The 18,246-nt window shown below is 26.1% G+C and overlaps 1 protein-coding gene across 4 annotated transcripts in view; it reads right to left on the reverse strand.

The window, feature by feature from the left end:
• Positions 1 to 3,039: 3,039 nt before the first annotated feature.
• Positions 3,040 to 18,246, reverse strand: part of LOC129607909 (homeotic protein proboscipedia) — an 80,825-nt gene continuing 65,618 nt past the window's right edge. For 2 of the 4 annotated variants that reach the window (XM_055519161.1, XM_055519159.1), the window contains 6 exons: positions 10,571 to 10,728; positions 9,408 to 9,498; positions 8,665 to 8,796; positions 7,475 to 7,626; positions 4,485 to 5,292; positions 3,040 to 3,530 (listed from right to left, as the gene is read on the reverse strand). In XM_055519161.1, the coding sequence (XP_055375136.1) occupies positions 3,223 to 3,530; positions 4,485 to 5,292; positions 7,475 to 7,626; positions 8,665 to 8,796; positions 9,408 to 9,498; positions 10,571 to 10,728 (1,649 nt within the window). In that variant the 3' untranslated portion in view covers positions 3,040 to 3,222. Of the gene's footprint in view, positions 3,531 to 4,484; positions 5,293 to 7,474; positions 7,627 to 8,664; positions 8,797 to 9,380; positions 9,499 to 10,570; positions 10,729 to 18,246 lie in introns of all 4 variants that reach the window. The other 2 variants (XM_055519160.1, XM_055519158.1) reach the window with 1 other exon arrangement.

Below are 18,246 nucleotides of genomic sequence, written 5' to 3' on the forward strand. Positions count from 1 at the left end.
GGTTGTGAAAGTAAGTTGAAGTCCTATAAGTCGAGTTGTGAAAGACCACAAGTATCCCCGGTCCCTCCTTTCAAAAAAAAAGGAGGTGGCTCTAATAAATTTTGTTCTAGTAAAGTAAAATATTTTTGAATATTGCTATAAACTGTTAAAATTTAGAGTTGCCGTGAAAAAAACAAATTCAAAATGTGCGAAAAAAAGGACTTTTACAAAATTATCAAAACAGTTCTTGATTTTAACACTGCAGGTTTTCAAAAATAATTCCCATTACTTTGAGTAGCTATAGCACCTATAATGTAAGAGAGAGAGAGAGAGATAGTCAAAATATTGTTTGGAAAAAATAAAATTTTCTGTTAAGATTTACTTACCAATTTAATTTCATTCTTCGATCGGTGTAGAAGATGTATAAGCAGACAAAAAGACAGGCACAGACTCAGTCAGATATGCGTTTTCCCAAACTTTTTTAAAATTCACCAATAAGTAAGATCGGCCAATTTTAATTTGATTCAATAATGTTTTATGTTTCTATACCTTTAAAATGTCCGGCAATTGGAATTTGAATTTCTTATACATATTTCGTAGTGTTTATAAAATAGCTAGTATGAGAGTAGTTTCTGTGAGGACAATATTTTAGTGTATACATTTGTAGAAGCTATTGATAACACTTTAAATTGATAATGAGTTTTATAACACCTTGAGAATTTCATTGCCATACATAATGTTCATTCAAAATGTTGAAGATGCGGTAATTTGGTTATTTATAAATTTAAGCAGAAGAAAAAATATTACAACATTTTAACAATATATTCTATGGTTATACGTTCAAAACATTATTTTTTTTTATATTGGCTTATAAATTAATAAAAATTATGAAAAAAAAAAACAAATGGTATACGCCATTATAAAAATTTAGGATATATTGTGTGATTGTGTGTATGCGTGTAAAAATGATTGGTATATTGAATTTGAATAGAAATTCAAAACATCTGCAAATAAAGAATGTGTGAAAAAAATTTCACCACCTCATTTGATGTTTTAATATTGATGTCACTTTAGAAAATAATGGGGAAAACAAAGAATGAATAAAGTAAATTGTTCAGAGTGTTATTTTATGATATGAAGGTCTGATCTGAATGTGCGTTGCGTAAAACTTAAGTATACAATGAAAATACTTTTGAGTAGTGCCGGTTTTGTAGAGTTAAATTTAAGTTTGGGAATTGAAAATTGTTTATTACTTATAACCAAATTTCAAAGGAAACTGTGTAATTTGGTCTTAATCTCATTTTATTTTAAAACATTTGGCAGAAGAAGTTATAAGATCGAAGAATGAAAAGATCGCGCTTTTTGTACTTTGGGCATAAATTCTTTCATTTGATTCTTGATAACCTGTTTCAAAAGCAAAGTTCTTAAAGACTTTTTATGACAATAATCTCATAAAGAATATATATTTGGACTTATAAAAGAATAAACAGGTTTATTATGTGTGGTACATTCGGCTCCTTTTTTTCGAGTACGATTAAAAATCTGGCGAATGAAATATGATGTAACAACTACGAGAATTTGTCAAAATTAATATGCATTTTATTGCTACATATATAGATTACCTCAAATTACCGTCAGAAATGCAGCTATTGCATAAAAAATATTGAGAAATAAATCCATTCACAATACATTATACAAAATACTAACAATGAATTGGCCACACATAATAGTCCTATAAGTGTTAAATGAGCTACCTGTTTTAGTTCCTGAAATTTCTGATCATTATTTACTTAAATACCATCAAAAAATAATCATCACGAATAAGCACAAATTTAAGTAACGCAATTAAAAATTCAAACTTTATACTAAAATCAGCCGTCGGTTTGTACAACTATGCATTTTGTGCTACCAACGATGACAGATCTTAAGAGATTTGTTTATATAGGCAAAATTAGAGACCTTCCCAACTAAACGCAACAATTTATATAATTAAATATAAGAAGTGCAAACAAATTCATTAATTAAATTTTACTTTTTCAGGTATTTAATTTAACAAATTCGAAGTGAGGATTTGAAAGCCAATAAGAATTTATTTGATAAATATGTATACTCTAAATTATTTGAGTATGTATATTCTAATATTAGGTAATGAATAAAATTTGACAACATTTATTATAATTATACAGTGATATGTTACTTTAAAGCAGCTGTGGAACAGCTCCATGGTTATTATTTTTTTCTTAAACTATTAAAAATAATACGCCATGTATTCCTGTGCCAAATATTTATATGAGCTCCAAATTACCAATTATTTATTGAAACAACAAAATCACCATAACTAATAATTTTTTGTTTAAGAAAATAAAAGAAATTGTGGTCTTAACCATTGATTTCGATTAAATAGACTTGATAACAAGCTTGATAATATCTAAGATAGTATGATCATACGATTCTTTAACACTACTTGAAATTCTTCGAATGAAAGATGCTGTTAAATTAGGATATTTCTTATCTATAAAGCTTAAATATACGGAAATAATGCCTTACAACGTGATCATGCGAATAATTTATTTTCTAGCAGTTAAAATAATAATTATAACTAACTATAATAATTAAGAATTTAGTGTTCTTAAATGTTCAAATCTTAGATGGTAGCAAAACAAATTGAAAGTCCGACAAAATTATGGTAAAATCTGGTAAAATCTAAAAAGAGCAGTTATATTTTAAAACAGTACATGAATTTAATTTTCGATTAAAATTTAGCCACTGTCAATCGATTTTGTCGTAATTTTAATTGCTACAATCGAACTAGAAATTTGAATATCTCAAATGTTAAACAAACTGAATCCAAATATTTCGATAGAATAATCCTTTTTCCTTTATTATTTTAGTTTATTAATAATTATTTTTCATATATAATTAAATTTTTTATAATGTTTAAAGATTATTTTCTTTTTCATTTTTAATTTAAATTATCATTTAACCAATTTTAAGGTTATAGAAAACTTGTTTTTTTTTTTATTTACAATTTTTTTTTTCATTTATTCTTTCTTTATTTTTCCACTAAGATTAAATTTTTTTTTTAATGTGCATATTTAAAAATATACACGTTTAATAATTTTGTATTTATAATATTTCTAAAGTTAAATTCTAATTTAATTCATAATATTTAATAATAATGATAATAATAATAATTTTAATAATAATAATAATAAGAATAACATTGAAGAGTAATTAATTCTACTAACTTAATTGATAATATTCGGGAACGAAATCATTTGCTAAACTACTTAAAAAATTAAAATCAGTTGCCGGTTCAACAGTTTCTGATGGATTTGGATTTGATGTCGTTGAATGCTGTTGATGATGATGATGATTGGGCCCATTTATAATATTTGAATTAGCAAGATAATGTGAACGATGTGCTGCGGCTGCTGCTGCAGCAGCTGCAGCTGAATTATATTGATTATTTTGAATATGATGATGCATATTATTTTCTGGTTGTGGTAAATGTTGTTCATCATAATAATTGATATATTCATTTGCATTACCTAAAAATAAAGGATATTATTAAACAACAATTTTTATTGCAGATTTTAAAATTTAGATTTTAATTGTATTCTACAACACTCAACAAATAAGCACATATTCCACTTAAAAAATAATTTATTGTATACCAGTTGTTAGTGTATACTTATTAGGCCGGCACTTTGTGAAAAAGCTCAAGCTTTCATTTTGTGTTAAAAAATTGAGGTATTCTACTAAAATTACAATTTAAGGAACAAAACCTGAAATATTAGAGCATTTGAAAGTAAGACTCAAATTCAAATATTAATCATCAGGTTCTTCCCTTAGCTCACAGTACTTGTGAACTTCAAATAGATTTTGCTAAGGATTTGAGGTCATCCTTTAAAATTAAAATATTTAAAAACATTTAATTTTGAACTAGTCTATATTATTTCTATTTCTCTATCTTATTATTGTCATTAGATTGACAATAATAAGATTTTCAGCTATATATGTACAATTCTTAATGTATTTAAGTATGTTTTTGCCTTTATCGCCATAGAGCTATTTTTTTATTCTAAAATTCAAGTAATCTTATTTTGAATTTAACGATTGTCATTCAATTAAGTAGCATCATAGTTAATTTATATAACGTCTGAGGTCATTATTGTCAAAATATATTTATATTTTTAGCAAAAGCACAAACCATGACATTTCACAATAAATAGTTCCATATTCTACTACAAAAATTACCGATTTTTCGGTTTTAGTACATTTAGTACATTTGTTTTTGGCTCTTAGCATTTTTAGTGTTTAAATAAATGGTTTGTGTCATTAATATTTTTTTAATACGTATGAACAGTAAGTAAAATAATTCCAAAAAGAATATTGGTGAAAAATATTCTTTTTGCCGTCAAAGTAGAAATAAATTAACGTGGTTTTGAAGAATCAAAATGAACTTTCATGGTGATTTAAGAGAAATTGATTTTTTTTCTTACCTATATATTCATTATTCATATTCTCATAATAATTATTTTGATAACAATTTCCACTTGCATCAGCAGCTATACCATCATAATAATTATTTTGATAACAATTTCCACCAACACCACTTTTATTAACTCCAGTTGCTGCATGTATTTGATTTTCATGATTATGATATAATTGGTTGTTGTATTGAATATTATTATTACAATTTGGTTCATGTGAATTTGGATAATAATTATTATTTGAATTTGGGCCATGATAATTTATTTGATATGATCTGGAATTAATATCACCAACTGTTGTATTACCAGTTGTTGATTTTGAATTATTAAATGTATATGACATTCCTAATTCTGATTTTGGAACTGGAACTGGAAATTCACATTGACCTTGATTATTATTTATTAATTTATAATAATGTGTTGGAGAAAATTCTGGTTCACGTTTATAATATTCATGTTGATGACTATTAAAATTATGTTTTGAATTTGGATAATAACCACCAGATGATGTTGTAAAATTTCCTTCAGTTGTATTTTGATGTTGTATTAAATCATTATTATTGTTGTTGTTATTTTTTATAAAATTATTTGTTGAATTTGAATTATTGGTCCTTTTGATATGGCATGTTGGTGAATTTGCTGAATTTTTATTTATTGTTGATGTTCCGACGGTTATCGGTAAAGAATTTTGTAAATGTGGTGTAGGAATTTTATTTGGTGGCGTTTGTGGTGGCATATCAACAAAATCTTTACGAAATACTTCATATTTTGTAAATGATGTTTTTGATGATGTTGAAACTACTTCGTTTTTCATTATCTAAAATAATTAAAAATTAGAAATATTTTTATCAGTTTAATGTTATTTAATATAGAAAAAATTATCGAAGGTGCATTGTAGTTATGAAAAAAACTTAAATGAAGTTGAAATTTTGAAAATATTGTGTATGAGAACTAAAATCGTAAAATTCTCCATTAACTGCACAATATTTCTGAAATATTGAGAAATCTTAGTGATAGCAAGTAATATTAGCCACTTGTTTAGTTTTTATTTAAATATGATTTGCATTTTAATCAATTTTGTTTTATCATCAATAAAATATGAAAATGCATTAGAATTTCGATGCACACGTGCATTTTTTTTAAACATTAATTGAATATTATTCAGAATTTCATTTATGGTAAATCACAATTACATATTGCAATCGCTTTTCAGTTGAAATAATTATTCTTATATTATAGAGGAATTCAGAGTAAATATGACTTTGAAATTTTTAGAAATAAAATAAAAAAAAATCTATAAAGAATTTAATGAATAAATTATTAACTTAATAGTGACACTAAGTTGTCATGTGGTAAAATTCAGGTGCAAAAAGTGATTACTTCTGAAAAGCTTTTAATACAAAAGCATCTAATTATCAAACAATCAAAGATTTTAGAACGTAAAAACCTACATGCCTTTTTAAATTGAAGTATAAATAAGAATTAATATTATTTTTTCTTAATAAGATTTAAAGAACTTCCTACAATGCTAAGTAAAATTTAATAATGTAATCGATATAAGAATTCAAATTCAATGTCACAAATTTAATGTTGAGTGCTTTTTATTACATAATATTGAATAAAAAATATAAGGTGCAATATTTGTAAAAAAATTTGACGAGTACAACCCTATATATGCACATAACCGCAAAATTTGTAAATAGAATAATTTAATTTTGCCAATGTTAAAGAAATTACAAGATTTCATTTTTACAGCTTCTTATAAGCTCATAGAACCCTTTAGCATTAAAAATTCAATTTTTTGATTTTTGGATAATAGAACCTTATAATTCTAAGCGAACGAAGTGTAAACTGCAACTTTACCTAAGCTCTAACCCTGACAAATAATTTTTATGTAATATAAGATGTGAAATATATTCGCTTGGATATTGCCAATCATATGTGTATTTGTATTAAAAGAAATTGCAATAGAAAATGCAGTATATGCATGGCAAGATGCAGTGTAAGTGAAAGCTTTTGAAGTTCAATATCGTTTAATTCTAATAAAACAACCTGCAAAATATGAAATTATGAATTCTTAAAGCTGTTAATTAATAAACAATATTTTATTGACTGATCAAAATTTATAAGCTTAAGAAAATTAATTTTAAATAATATTTTTAATTCCATCATACTGCTATTTAACATCTCAATGTTATTAAAATTGGTATGATGAAGCATAATTTTCGAAAAGCACATATGTATGTACATAAATATGACTGGCTATTAAAAAATATTTTTAATAAATTTTTTCAATATAATTTTTTTATGCTTGATCTACAACACAATGTCACGGATTTATCAATTTTCTAATAATAAAATAAAGATGTTTAAAATTGTGTCGAGTCATTTTAACTAAGCAGAGTATACACAAACACATGGGTGTCATATGCATTTTAAATTGAATATTAAAATGACACAATATAAAAATATTTAAATAATTCTGAGATCCCGGATCATCATTTAAATGCAAATTTTCAATGATTTTGTTTTTTAACATTATTGTTAATTGAAACAAATTAAATAAAAAATTCTGCTACAAGAAATTGCAAAAATCCAGTAGAACTATAAATATTTTAAAGAACCAGAAATATAAAATGACATTTTCTTATCGTTCATATTTGTAAGTCACGTAAAATCTTAGCCACCTACATAAATTGGATGTTTAAATTTTGTAACTAAAACATAACCTAATCTTTGGTTTTGTTACAAACGAAACCAAAATTCTTGGTCCGAAAAACTATTCGTTGACATTTTAATTGAAATCTGCCTCATATTCTCAAATTCATTACAATTATTCCTAACGTATTCTGTTGGTTACGCTTTATTAATCAGTTCTAAAAACAAAAATTTATTAATTTTATCTTCTTATTATTTTTTCAATAAGCAATTTATAAATTTAAAATTTTCCACTTTATATTTTTTTTGACACATTTTCAAAACAAAAAAAGAAAACTTACATTATTTTCATCCAAATCTTTTTCTTTTTCAGAAAACTTTTCATCTTCATCATCTAAACTGACACTAGATACCACACTTGAATCGGCAGTTATAATATTTGTTCCTGTACGACTAGTAGTACTTCCCAATTCTAAAGATGATGTAGGTGTTGCTGTATAGAAAAACAAAACAAAAAACAAAAAAAATGAGCAAAAGAAATTAATTTTTCTTCTTTTTTTCTTTTTAGTCATTTCGCTTAAAAATGATTGCCTTAATTTAATATTGAAATTTTTTTTTTGTACAGGGTGTCTTGTATAAATGACCAGATTAGCTTGAATATAAAATTACAAATTTATTGTTCTACCAATTTTAGTGAAATCAATTTCAGAATGGAAGTATTTAAATTCAGTATGGAGTAAATTTCGGCGACTTATTTATTTATAAACAAGTGTAGAACAAGTTAATGCAATTTCAATTATGTTGCACCGAATTAATTTTCTTATTAATTATTGTTGTTTATTTAGAATTGTAACTTGCCGTTTTGAATGAATTTTGAATGCACATATTAAGAAAATTATAGATAGATTCATAGATTGGTGGGGGTCAACCTTAGACTAGGTCACTGCAGTCCTAAAAACTTATTGTGACACCTCTTAAAAAGCGCCAGCCAGGCCTATAATCCTCATGTATTTAAAGATTCGTCCAAGTGTCACCTCCCACAAGTTCGAAGGCGTCACCACATATCCCCCAAGTGAACCAATCGGCTTTTGGCCAGTGCCTCAAAGAAACAGAGAATATGCTTAGCCGCCTGATCTTTATTATGGTAAAATCTATACAAACGGTCCCCAGGTTGTCCCAATTTGTGCAAGTGATAACCCAGTCTGCACTGTCCAGTGTATAATAGAAAATTTATAGAATATTTCTAAGGTATTCCGTCGTGACAAAATTATTTTTTTTTTCGGGTAAATTTGAAATTTTTCATGTTTTCTTGCAAATTACAATAAAATTGCATAAAAACTTTTGCTAATCGTTTCATTTATATAAAACATGCCACCCTGTAAAAAATTTTATACTAAAATAACGGTATTATTGAAAAATAATTATAAAATTATGGAGCTATATATATTTATATATAGATTTTTATTTGTATATTATATATGTGTGAATGTATGTATATGTATTTGTAACAAATATAATATAAAAAATTTACAATTTCTTGTACGCGGATTATTGTTAGCAGCACTTGGTGTATTGTTATTATGCCCACGAGAATTCGATGTTGAATCTGGTATATCATCCGATGGTAGTTCACATCCTTGGCAAGATTTTTTTGAATTTGAATCTATAAAAAATATAGAAAAAAAAAATAAAATTAGATAGAATAGAGAAAAAAAAAATTATGTATTAAAATCTGAATATCACAAAAAAAAAAGCAAGAACATTTTTTTTTTTGCTTTTGATCATTCTAGGTACAACAGAATAAAATAAGAACAAAAAATCAACTCATAGGCAACACAGATTGCATAAAAGAATATCTAATATGGGTGAGGAATAGGGGGAAATGATACTTTCACTCAAATCTGACAGTGATTGATATATTTTCTGTCTTCTACATTCTTGGCATAATATTATACATATATACTAAAAAAAAATTTATGACGTATGTGTGTGTGTGTTGGAGTATGTCTTATACACATATTAAAACAATAATAAAGTATTTTAATAGCAACGGTATTGAAAAAATTTTCATGGTAAAATGGGTAAAACATGCACCAAAACTGAATTTTTTTCTTAACAAAATGAAAAGCAAAACAGCAAGGAAAAATTTTCATATTATTGGGAAAAATATTTTAATTTTTTTGGGAAAATTTTAGAATTTTCTTTTATTTTATTATTTTTGTTATTTTTTTGATATTTTAGACTTACTGCTATCAGACGGATTGTTATCATCACCTTTTAAACTATCCTTGTTATCTTCATCATCAGTTTTCGATAATGTTTGTCGTTTGTGTTTCATTCGTCTATTTTGAAACCAAACTTTTACCTAAAAAGAAAATTAAAAAAAAAAAAATAATAATAAAATATACACAAAGAAAATGAGAGAATAAAGAAAGGAAGAGAAAAGAAAAAATTTATTTTTATAAAGAAAATTTAAAAACAAATTAATTTTTTTTTTCTGTATTTTTATTTATTTCACTTAAATTGGGAAATGACCTACTAAATTTAGAACAAAATTAATTACTAAATCATTGAATTTCGTTTACATACATATATAGATTAAAAAACCGTAATAGTATATAGATATATGGAAGGGATATTAAAAGAATAAATGGAAAAATTCGGAAATAATATTGGAAATTCTCATTTTTAATTATTTTAGGACATTATTTTAGAAGGGTGAGTGGTTGATGAGTGGAGCCTGTGAATGTGTTTTGTCCTAAGGATATATTCTACCGTATAAATGAAATGTTATAATTCAATTCAAATATATAATAGTTATTAGAGTGGATACAGTGATATTTGTCCACAATGAACAAGTAAAACGCAATTTAGTTCCAAAATTAGTAGCTACTTGCATACTCTATTGAGAAATACAAATACTGGAGACACACATTAATAGTCTAATCGTTTACGAACACATTAATATTCGAAAACTCGGAACTTCCAATGGAGAATTCAAAAAAATGTGCCAGAATTCCGGGTAGTTAATTATATAGTTTTTTGGGGCAAGACATTAAGAAATTTTCAATAATGTGTTAAGTTTTTCACATTTTAGGAAATCCTTAAAAAGGTCCGTAATCTATACGAAAGTCTATTTCTTTTCTAATTAATATGTCAAAAAATTTTTCATTCATATTCAACTACATACTAAATTCGACGGTATTATGTTAAATATTCAAAAATATTTGAGCTTGTATTACAAATCAAATAATTAAAAAATAAATAAATAAAAGAACGAAATGGTAAAGCAACTACAGAAGCAGGTTTTTCGTAAGATCAAATAATTTCACTTAAACCGAGTTAAATTACAGTATTATAAATTTAAGTAAATTATAAATTAATTTAAGTTTGAATTTTTTTAGATTAAACAATATACAATATAGCTATATACTTACTTGTCTTTCGGTAAGATCCAGACTGGCAGCTATTTCAATTCTTCTTGGTCTACATAAATATTTATTAAAATGGAATTCTTTTTCTAATTCAAGCAATTGTGTATTTGTATAAGCGGTTCGCAGTCTTCTAGGTAAACCATTTTCTTGAACAAATTCAGCTGAAATATACAAAAAAAAAAAAAAAACAAAAATTATTAAAATTAATAAAAAAATTTTTTTTTTATTCTAAGGAGGCAGGTAAAGACATCAGAATGAATGGAGAACAGAAGAAATGTTTTTATAATCAAGTTTCTGGTAAAATTCTTAAAGTGGTGCTTAGATTTTTGAAATTTATATTCATAAAGGTTGCATAACCGGCGGCGCTTTTTTTTGTCTATAATATATTGAATGATTAATATAACAGATGATTATAAGTTTAATTGCCAAAAAGCCATTAGTTGAAGAATTAAATATTTACAGAATGTGAATGACATGTAGGGTGTAAAACATGGGTATGAAAACATACTTATCTCTAATAATATTATGATCTTAAATTTTCCTACGATGGTAAACACCGTCGGCACGAAAATTTACTTTAAGAAATTAATTTCTTATAGCAGAAAAAATTATCAGGATTAAAATTGTCAGGATATTATCCAAAAACCTCATTTTTATCTTATGAAATCAATGGACCGCATTACATGTTATACCGCTAAGGAATGAATTTGAATAATAATTTCACTTGTTGAATACGATTTTAGTTTTACATAATTCCAATTTCCTCCGTTAAACGACTTATATGTCTCTATACATACACTTACATACATAATTTATAAAAATTTTCCAATTGTAATAACAAAAAAAAAATCACAAAAAAATATAGTATAGCTATTCTGATTATTAAGAAATTCCTAAACAATATTAAAGCTTCTTCATTTCAAAAAAAAGACTTCACCTTTAAATGTTACCAAATACAAAAACAAGAAAAAAAACAAACTGAAACCAAAGAATAAATGATGGAATTTAATTTATCTTCACAAAATTACACGCACATACACAAATATATTTCACGTGAAACTTATTAAATTCATCGAACATCCTGTCTACATACACGATATATTGAAAGAAAAAAATGCAACAACATAATATTATACATCTAAATAAAATAAGAAGGATTCTAGAAATTGAATGAAATCTCATCTCAAATTTATTTCTCAAGAAATGAAAATATATAGGAATCAATGGATTGTTTTGAGTAAAGTACGCTCAAAAATAATCTTAAAATTTTGTTCTTTTATACTTCTATTCGCATATAGCCTACATGTTGAGTTACAACCCATTTACTATAGGGAGTATACACAATATATATATGTACATGTATATATATACAAAACGAAAAATATTTTTTAACTTGAGATTTATATATTCGAAAACCCTACTGGAATATTATTTGATTGACAGGAGGTGGATACATTAAAGCAGAACTAAAGGGAGGATTTATGTATTCGCATTATTTTAATAAATGCTTATATACATATATACATACACAAAATTTTCTAAAAATACATTGTATATATAGTATTGTTACATATATGTACGTACAATTGAGCAAACAATTCACCACATCTTTAATATTTATTATTAAAGAATTTTTCTATAGAATGTCATATGTTCTAAGTTAAGATTTTCCCTAAGGAAAAAAAAACAAAAGAATGTGAAATTCGTTTCACATACACGAGAATTCACCAGACGAACACCTCCTTTTTTTTCCTTATACCTACATACAGTATATTTTGATCCGGTATCTTCTTATCCATTTATAGATATTTTAAAAAAGGAAATAAGATTTGATTTGAATGAAATGTGGTAAAAAAAAATATACAATAAGAAAAAACAAGAAGTAAAAACGTTTCAGTCAGTATAAACCGATTGAATTATACCCTGCACTTTTCATTTTTGTATAGAAATTACTCGAGCCTGTGAAACAATTCTATAGAAACTTCAGAAATGTCTGACTTGTAATTGGACACACGACTGCCATGTTTCATGAATTCATTTATTATTTTTCCGAATATAAAAAATTTGCTTTTGGAGTTGTATGGCAGCCACACGAACCTGTGAAGCTATCCCATTAAAATTTTTAGAAAATTTGTAGAATATAATTGGACACTTGTATATAAAATTTTATATTGATACTTTTACGAGTATTAATTTTTGAAATATTTAAAATAAACTCTTTGAGTTGTATGGCAGCTACCCGAACCCGTTGTCCGAATTACAATAGGGTTCATCCTTGGCACAAAAAGAAAACTTGTGAAAGTATGGTGTCGATTGCATTATTCGTTTTTGAGTTATCATGCGATCGGACGGACGGACGGGCGGACATGTCTAAATCGACGTAGAATTTGACGCTGAGCAAGAATATATATATATATGTCCATACCGGAGACCACTAATTCATGTAGTTACAAACTCCATACCAAAGTTAATATACCCTTCACGAAGTGCAGGGTATAAAAAGGCTCAACATTAACGTTTTCATATTAAATGAACAATTTTTAAAGGCAAAGTAATCGCAATTCTCATTTCTCAAACAAATCGAAAGGAAAAATGCATTGCTATACGCTTTGATTTTAAGAAAAATTGTTCAATAATAAGTATAAATCGATATTCCTGCATGTACTCCTGAATATTCTTATAAGCATATGTTCGGGTTCATGTGTATGCATTGCAATTTCTGCCCTTGAAATAACAAAATTTTCTTTTGGTTTTTTATTCTTAAGGCAAAATATTTGAATAGTTTTTATTTTGTTTTAGAAAAAGCTAAAAGAAGTTTTAAGAATTAAGAAATCTTAGTCAATTTATGGTAAATTTATAGATTTTTACAACTGAGGCAACAATGTACACAATAAAACACGAACTTCTTGACGAAAAAGTTTAGATATCCTTTAGAATACCCGTACCGTGTGAACGTACAATTTCAAACAAGAATCAATCCACAAACCAAATAACTTAAATTCTGAAGAATTAATTATATAAATGTTTAACTCGGATTTCACTAAGCCATTAACCATATATTTAGTTTTACTTGCGTTAAAAATGAGCTTTTGAATTAATTTATTCAGAATTAATTTTATTTTGTAATTGTTCTAATTGCTTCGAAAACCATGCATGTCTTTACAGTGTACAAACAAATATCAACAATATCACTTATATTTTGAATACCATCCATACAAAAGCTAAAAAGTGAAGAACATAGTATACTACCTTGACGAGTTAAGACCTACATTTTTGCTGTCAATATTTGTGTAAATTGTGCTCTATTTTCTAAATATGATTGAACAAATTTATAATGCGTGCCTTTTGACTCCAAATGCATATAATTTCCTTATCAATATAGCTTTCCATATAGGTCTATGAATACTAGCCTTCAGGTATCCTTTAAACTTTGAACGTTATTTATAACGTCCATTATCGAAACTTCAATGCATGATTTCAATGCATGATTTCTAAATTGATTGTGTACTATTTTTCTCAAAATTTTGGATACAACTGCACTTATGAAAATCGGCCATTTCACATTTAAATATTGGTACAATTTTTCCTTAGCCTTAGTGTTGTTTAGGACTACACCTTCGATTAATGATTTAATAATTGCTAATGTTCTCTTAAACTCGTTATTTCTCTCTTTTGCTTCTCTTTTTTTTTGTTCGAAAAATGCAGTTTTTTGAGTGAAAGGTTGAGTTCAAGTTTGCAGATCTTATGAAGTTCTACAAATGCAGTGCGTTTTTGTATTTATACTGCAAAAAGTAGCGCGTTTTTGCTTGTAGAACTTGAAAAGAACTTCAGCAGCATTTGCAGCATTAAATTTGTGCTGTCATTAATAAGAAAAAAATATAACCTTCAATTTTAATAGTATGAAATAAGACCGCTTAAATTTTTAATTTCTTTAAAAAAATTTAACTTTGTTCAAAAATTTTCAATAAATTTCAATAGTTTCTTCTAAAACAAAATTCAATAGTTTCTTCTAAAACTTGCAAATTTTCAAAATTGTATAATGTTTAAAACACTCGCGACTAGTGAGGACATGTAAGTACATATCTACATTATCAAAATTAAATTTTTCAATAAATTTGAAATGGTTTTCTTATTATGTAGATTTGAGGATGAAGAAAATAGCATAAAAAGATGGTACAGGGCAGAAACCAAACTCCTCACAACTGAAAGACTGAAATTAGAAAACGACTTCTGCTCGGGGCGAAGAAAGAGAAGTGAGATGTGGGGAGTAGTTTTAAACAACATTCTTGAAGTACATCCAGAGTTTCCTTATTCCAGAGAGCAAATAGCCAAAAAATTTGCTAATTTTCTAGCAACATTTAATAGAATAAAAAATAAAATAAAAAAACTGGTCAAAGTGCAACAATCTGGATATTTTATGAATTATTTGATGAAGTATATGGCACTTCATTTACCATCGTTTTGTTTTAAACAAAAATAAATTAATAATGTTAACATACCAACACCAAGGTTTAAAACTAAAATGACAAAATAAAATTAACATGTCAAAAACAGATGGTTGCAGTGGGACGTTTTTATTTTCAGAACTTTTTTTTTCAGTTTTTGAATTTTCTTTTGCAGAATAGCGCTGAAAACATAAGAACTACTTTTTAAGATCTGCAAACTTGATCTCAACCAAAGGCTTGAGCTCGCTTTGAGTATTGAGTTAAGAAGACTTCAATTAGTTTTCGCACATACAATTCATCAATTCTATAATATTGTATTCAACTATTTTTTATTTTTAACTTAAAAGTATTTAAAAAAAATGTATGCACTAAATGCAGGTACGTTGCGGGTAAAGTCTAAACCACACAAGTTGCTGATACGAGTATAAAGAGAAAGAGTTGGCATTTTACTTTCATGTTTTAAAATGTTTAATAAAATAGAATGATTAAAGTTTTCTAATTTTTATATAAAATTTAAATTTCAAACTTTTTAAAGCTGAATTTAATGAAAATCAAAATTTTACATTTCACATTCGTATAGAAGACAAAACCCACAGGATAATTTTCCATTTGAAATCCTTATCAATATTTTTTGTTCTTGGTTTTTATTATTTTTGATTTCTCTATTGTTTTGTTTGTTTTTCTTCTACATTTTATTTGCCTTTTTTTTTTTTTTGCTTAGAAGAGAAAGTCTAAAATAATATTTTTACAGATTCATTCAAGAAGAAAAATTGCAAAGTCATTTTGTAATCATCAATAGTTGAATATTTCAATCGACAATATACGGAATGGTCTTGGTGGTGATGATTTTATTATTTTGTATAATTTTGTTTTTTTTTTTTTCTTTTTTGTTTTTTTCATCTATCAAAACATGTATAAGATTAACTAACATTGAAATCGCAATGCAACGGAACATCAAATAATTGCTAAGTCATTGCATCTTTATGGCATGTACAGTAAACAAATTCATCTTTTTATATAGTTTTTCCTTTTTTTTTGCAAATATTTTTTGAAAGCTCATCATAAAATTGAAAAATATAAAAATTATTCACATTTAATAATTTCTATTTTATCTATTATTTTAATATTTTTATAGTTATTTTTAAAGAAATACTTATACACTTACTGTTTAGGTAAACAGAGGCTTTTCACAAGATGTTATCGAGTTAGAATTTGAAGCTGTGTTATTGTAGGTTGCTGATGATTTCAAACAATGATTTTCATTTAAGTTATTCATTGGTGTTTTGGGATTAGAAAAGGAAGAGTTGCTCTACCAAAGTTATCATCCAGCAGAAAACAAATAACAAGTTTCCCAACATGATACATTCTTTCTCGCACTTAATCCATTCAGCCACCCGCAAATATGTTCGGACTCTGAGCTCTGCCAAACCATTAAATTAATAGGCAGTGCATTGTTGAAATGACAACCACAGTACTGAGATCTTTCTTGTTTTATTCCAGGAAATCAAATGAATTCAAATGACTTATTTAAATTATTTCTTAAGCACAGTAAAAATTCAAAAACTTAAACTACTATAAATGCCTGCCGTTTGTATTAAATTAAAGAACTATGAATTACCACTATGTATTTATTTGAGCATTTACAATTTGCCTTCGTTACTTCTTATTCCCGATACAAGATACCACAAGAAAATTATTTTAGTCAAATGATATATAAAATTACGAGTGTATCAAGCGGCTTCATACTTAAAAAGCTTTAAAATCATAAAGAATTTTTGGACTATAATTATAATTGTAAATAACACAAGAATTCTCTCTCGTTATGTTTGTTCTCCTGATTGAATTTTTACATAATATCGGTTAATAGAAGGGTAACAACCTGTAAAATTAATTGGAATATAATAAATCAGACAATAAACAATATCTCGTATTATATTATTTATAGATACGTATACATATATACATATATAACATAAAATTATAAGTTTGTATGTGTGCATATTCATTACAAAGTCTTTTTTTTACGATCGACAAAGAAATAATGAATCTTTGTAAAATATGAGGAACGGTATGGAACTATATAATATAAGCTATTAAAAGTTGTAGGTATATTATTGTAAATGCTTAGATTTTAACAATATTATATTAACGCTAGGCAATTAATAAACAAATTTTTTAATTTGAAACTTATAAATTATATAAAAAGGTTAGAAATAAAGAGGAAGGGGTAAAATTTCAATAAAATTCGATTACAATTATAATCATAAATTAAACTTTATATTACGAGATTGGGTAACCTGGCCGTTAATCCGAATATTCAGTAGTCAACAAAATCTTCAATTCAAAGAGCTCACAATGCCAGTGGAGTTGGAATTCGTACATAAATTTTTTAAAAAATTTCAGGACCTCAACTAATTTTATTTATCGTTGATTTGAGGTGGTAGGCTTTGATTCTTTGAATTTGGTCTTGTATAAGAAACCTATTTTATATGATTTAAAAAGAAACTTCATAATTTCAAGAATTCTTACCTTTATCTCATAAAAACTTAATGATCAGGCTGGTGGCCTTATATACGTGCCATTACCTGCCGCAAACTTCTGGTTTGAAACGGAACTTAGAGCCTTGCCTATTGTCGTCAAATTGAAAATATGTTATTCTCTTCCTAACAATATGTCACCGTGTTCGTATGAGGTTTTGAAATTTTTGAAAAAATTTGCAACCGAAAATTAAATTAGGGAGCGCTCATTTGGACCCATTCTTGAAGGTCTTTACTATATTCCATTCTTTTTTATATTTTTTTGACACAAAACAAAATTTAAAAATTTTATTAAATTTAATTTAGAACAAATTCACTAAGTATACTACCGAAACGATATTATTAGCACAAATCATACTTTGTAGTTAATTATTTTAGCTAAATCATCAAGATTAAAATTAATATTATCATAAATTTCTTTATAAGTACACTCCTAAGTGGATTCTTTATTAAAAAATATTAGTTTTATTTAAACAACCCTTGAACATATTATGCATATAGAACGCAACCAAAAAAAAAAAAAAGCTTGAAGAATATTAATAACTTTCACTTTATCTTGACAATTTAACATGAGCTGTGACATTTATACAAAGGTATCTTTTTGGTTAGATTGCAAAATTATAAAATTTATAACGTATATAATGTTTTCTATTTACACACCTTAAATTCAAATTGCCATGATATACTATATTTTATA

The sequence above is a fragment of the Condylostylus longicornis genome, unplaced genomic scaffold, assembly GCF_029603195.1.
Source record: "Condylostylus longicornis isolate FDR11 unplaced genomic scaffold, ASM2960319v2 ptg000030l, whole genome shotgun sequence".
Taxonomy (NCBI): Eukaryota; Metazoa; Arthropoda; class Insecta; order Diptera; family Dolichopodidae; genus Condylostylus; species Condylostylus longicornis.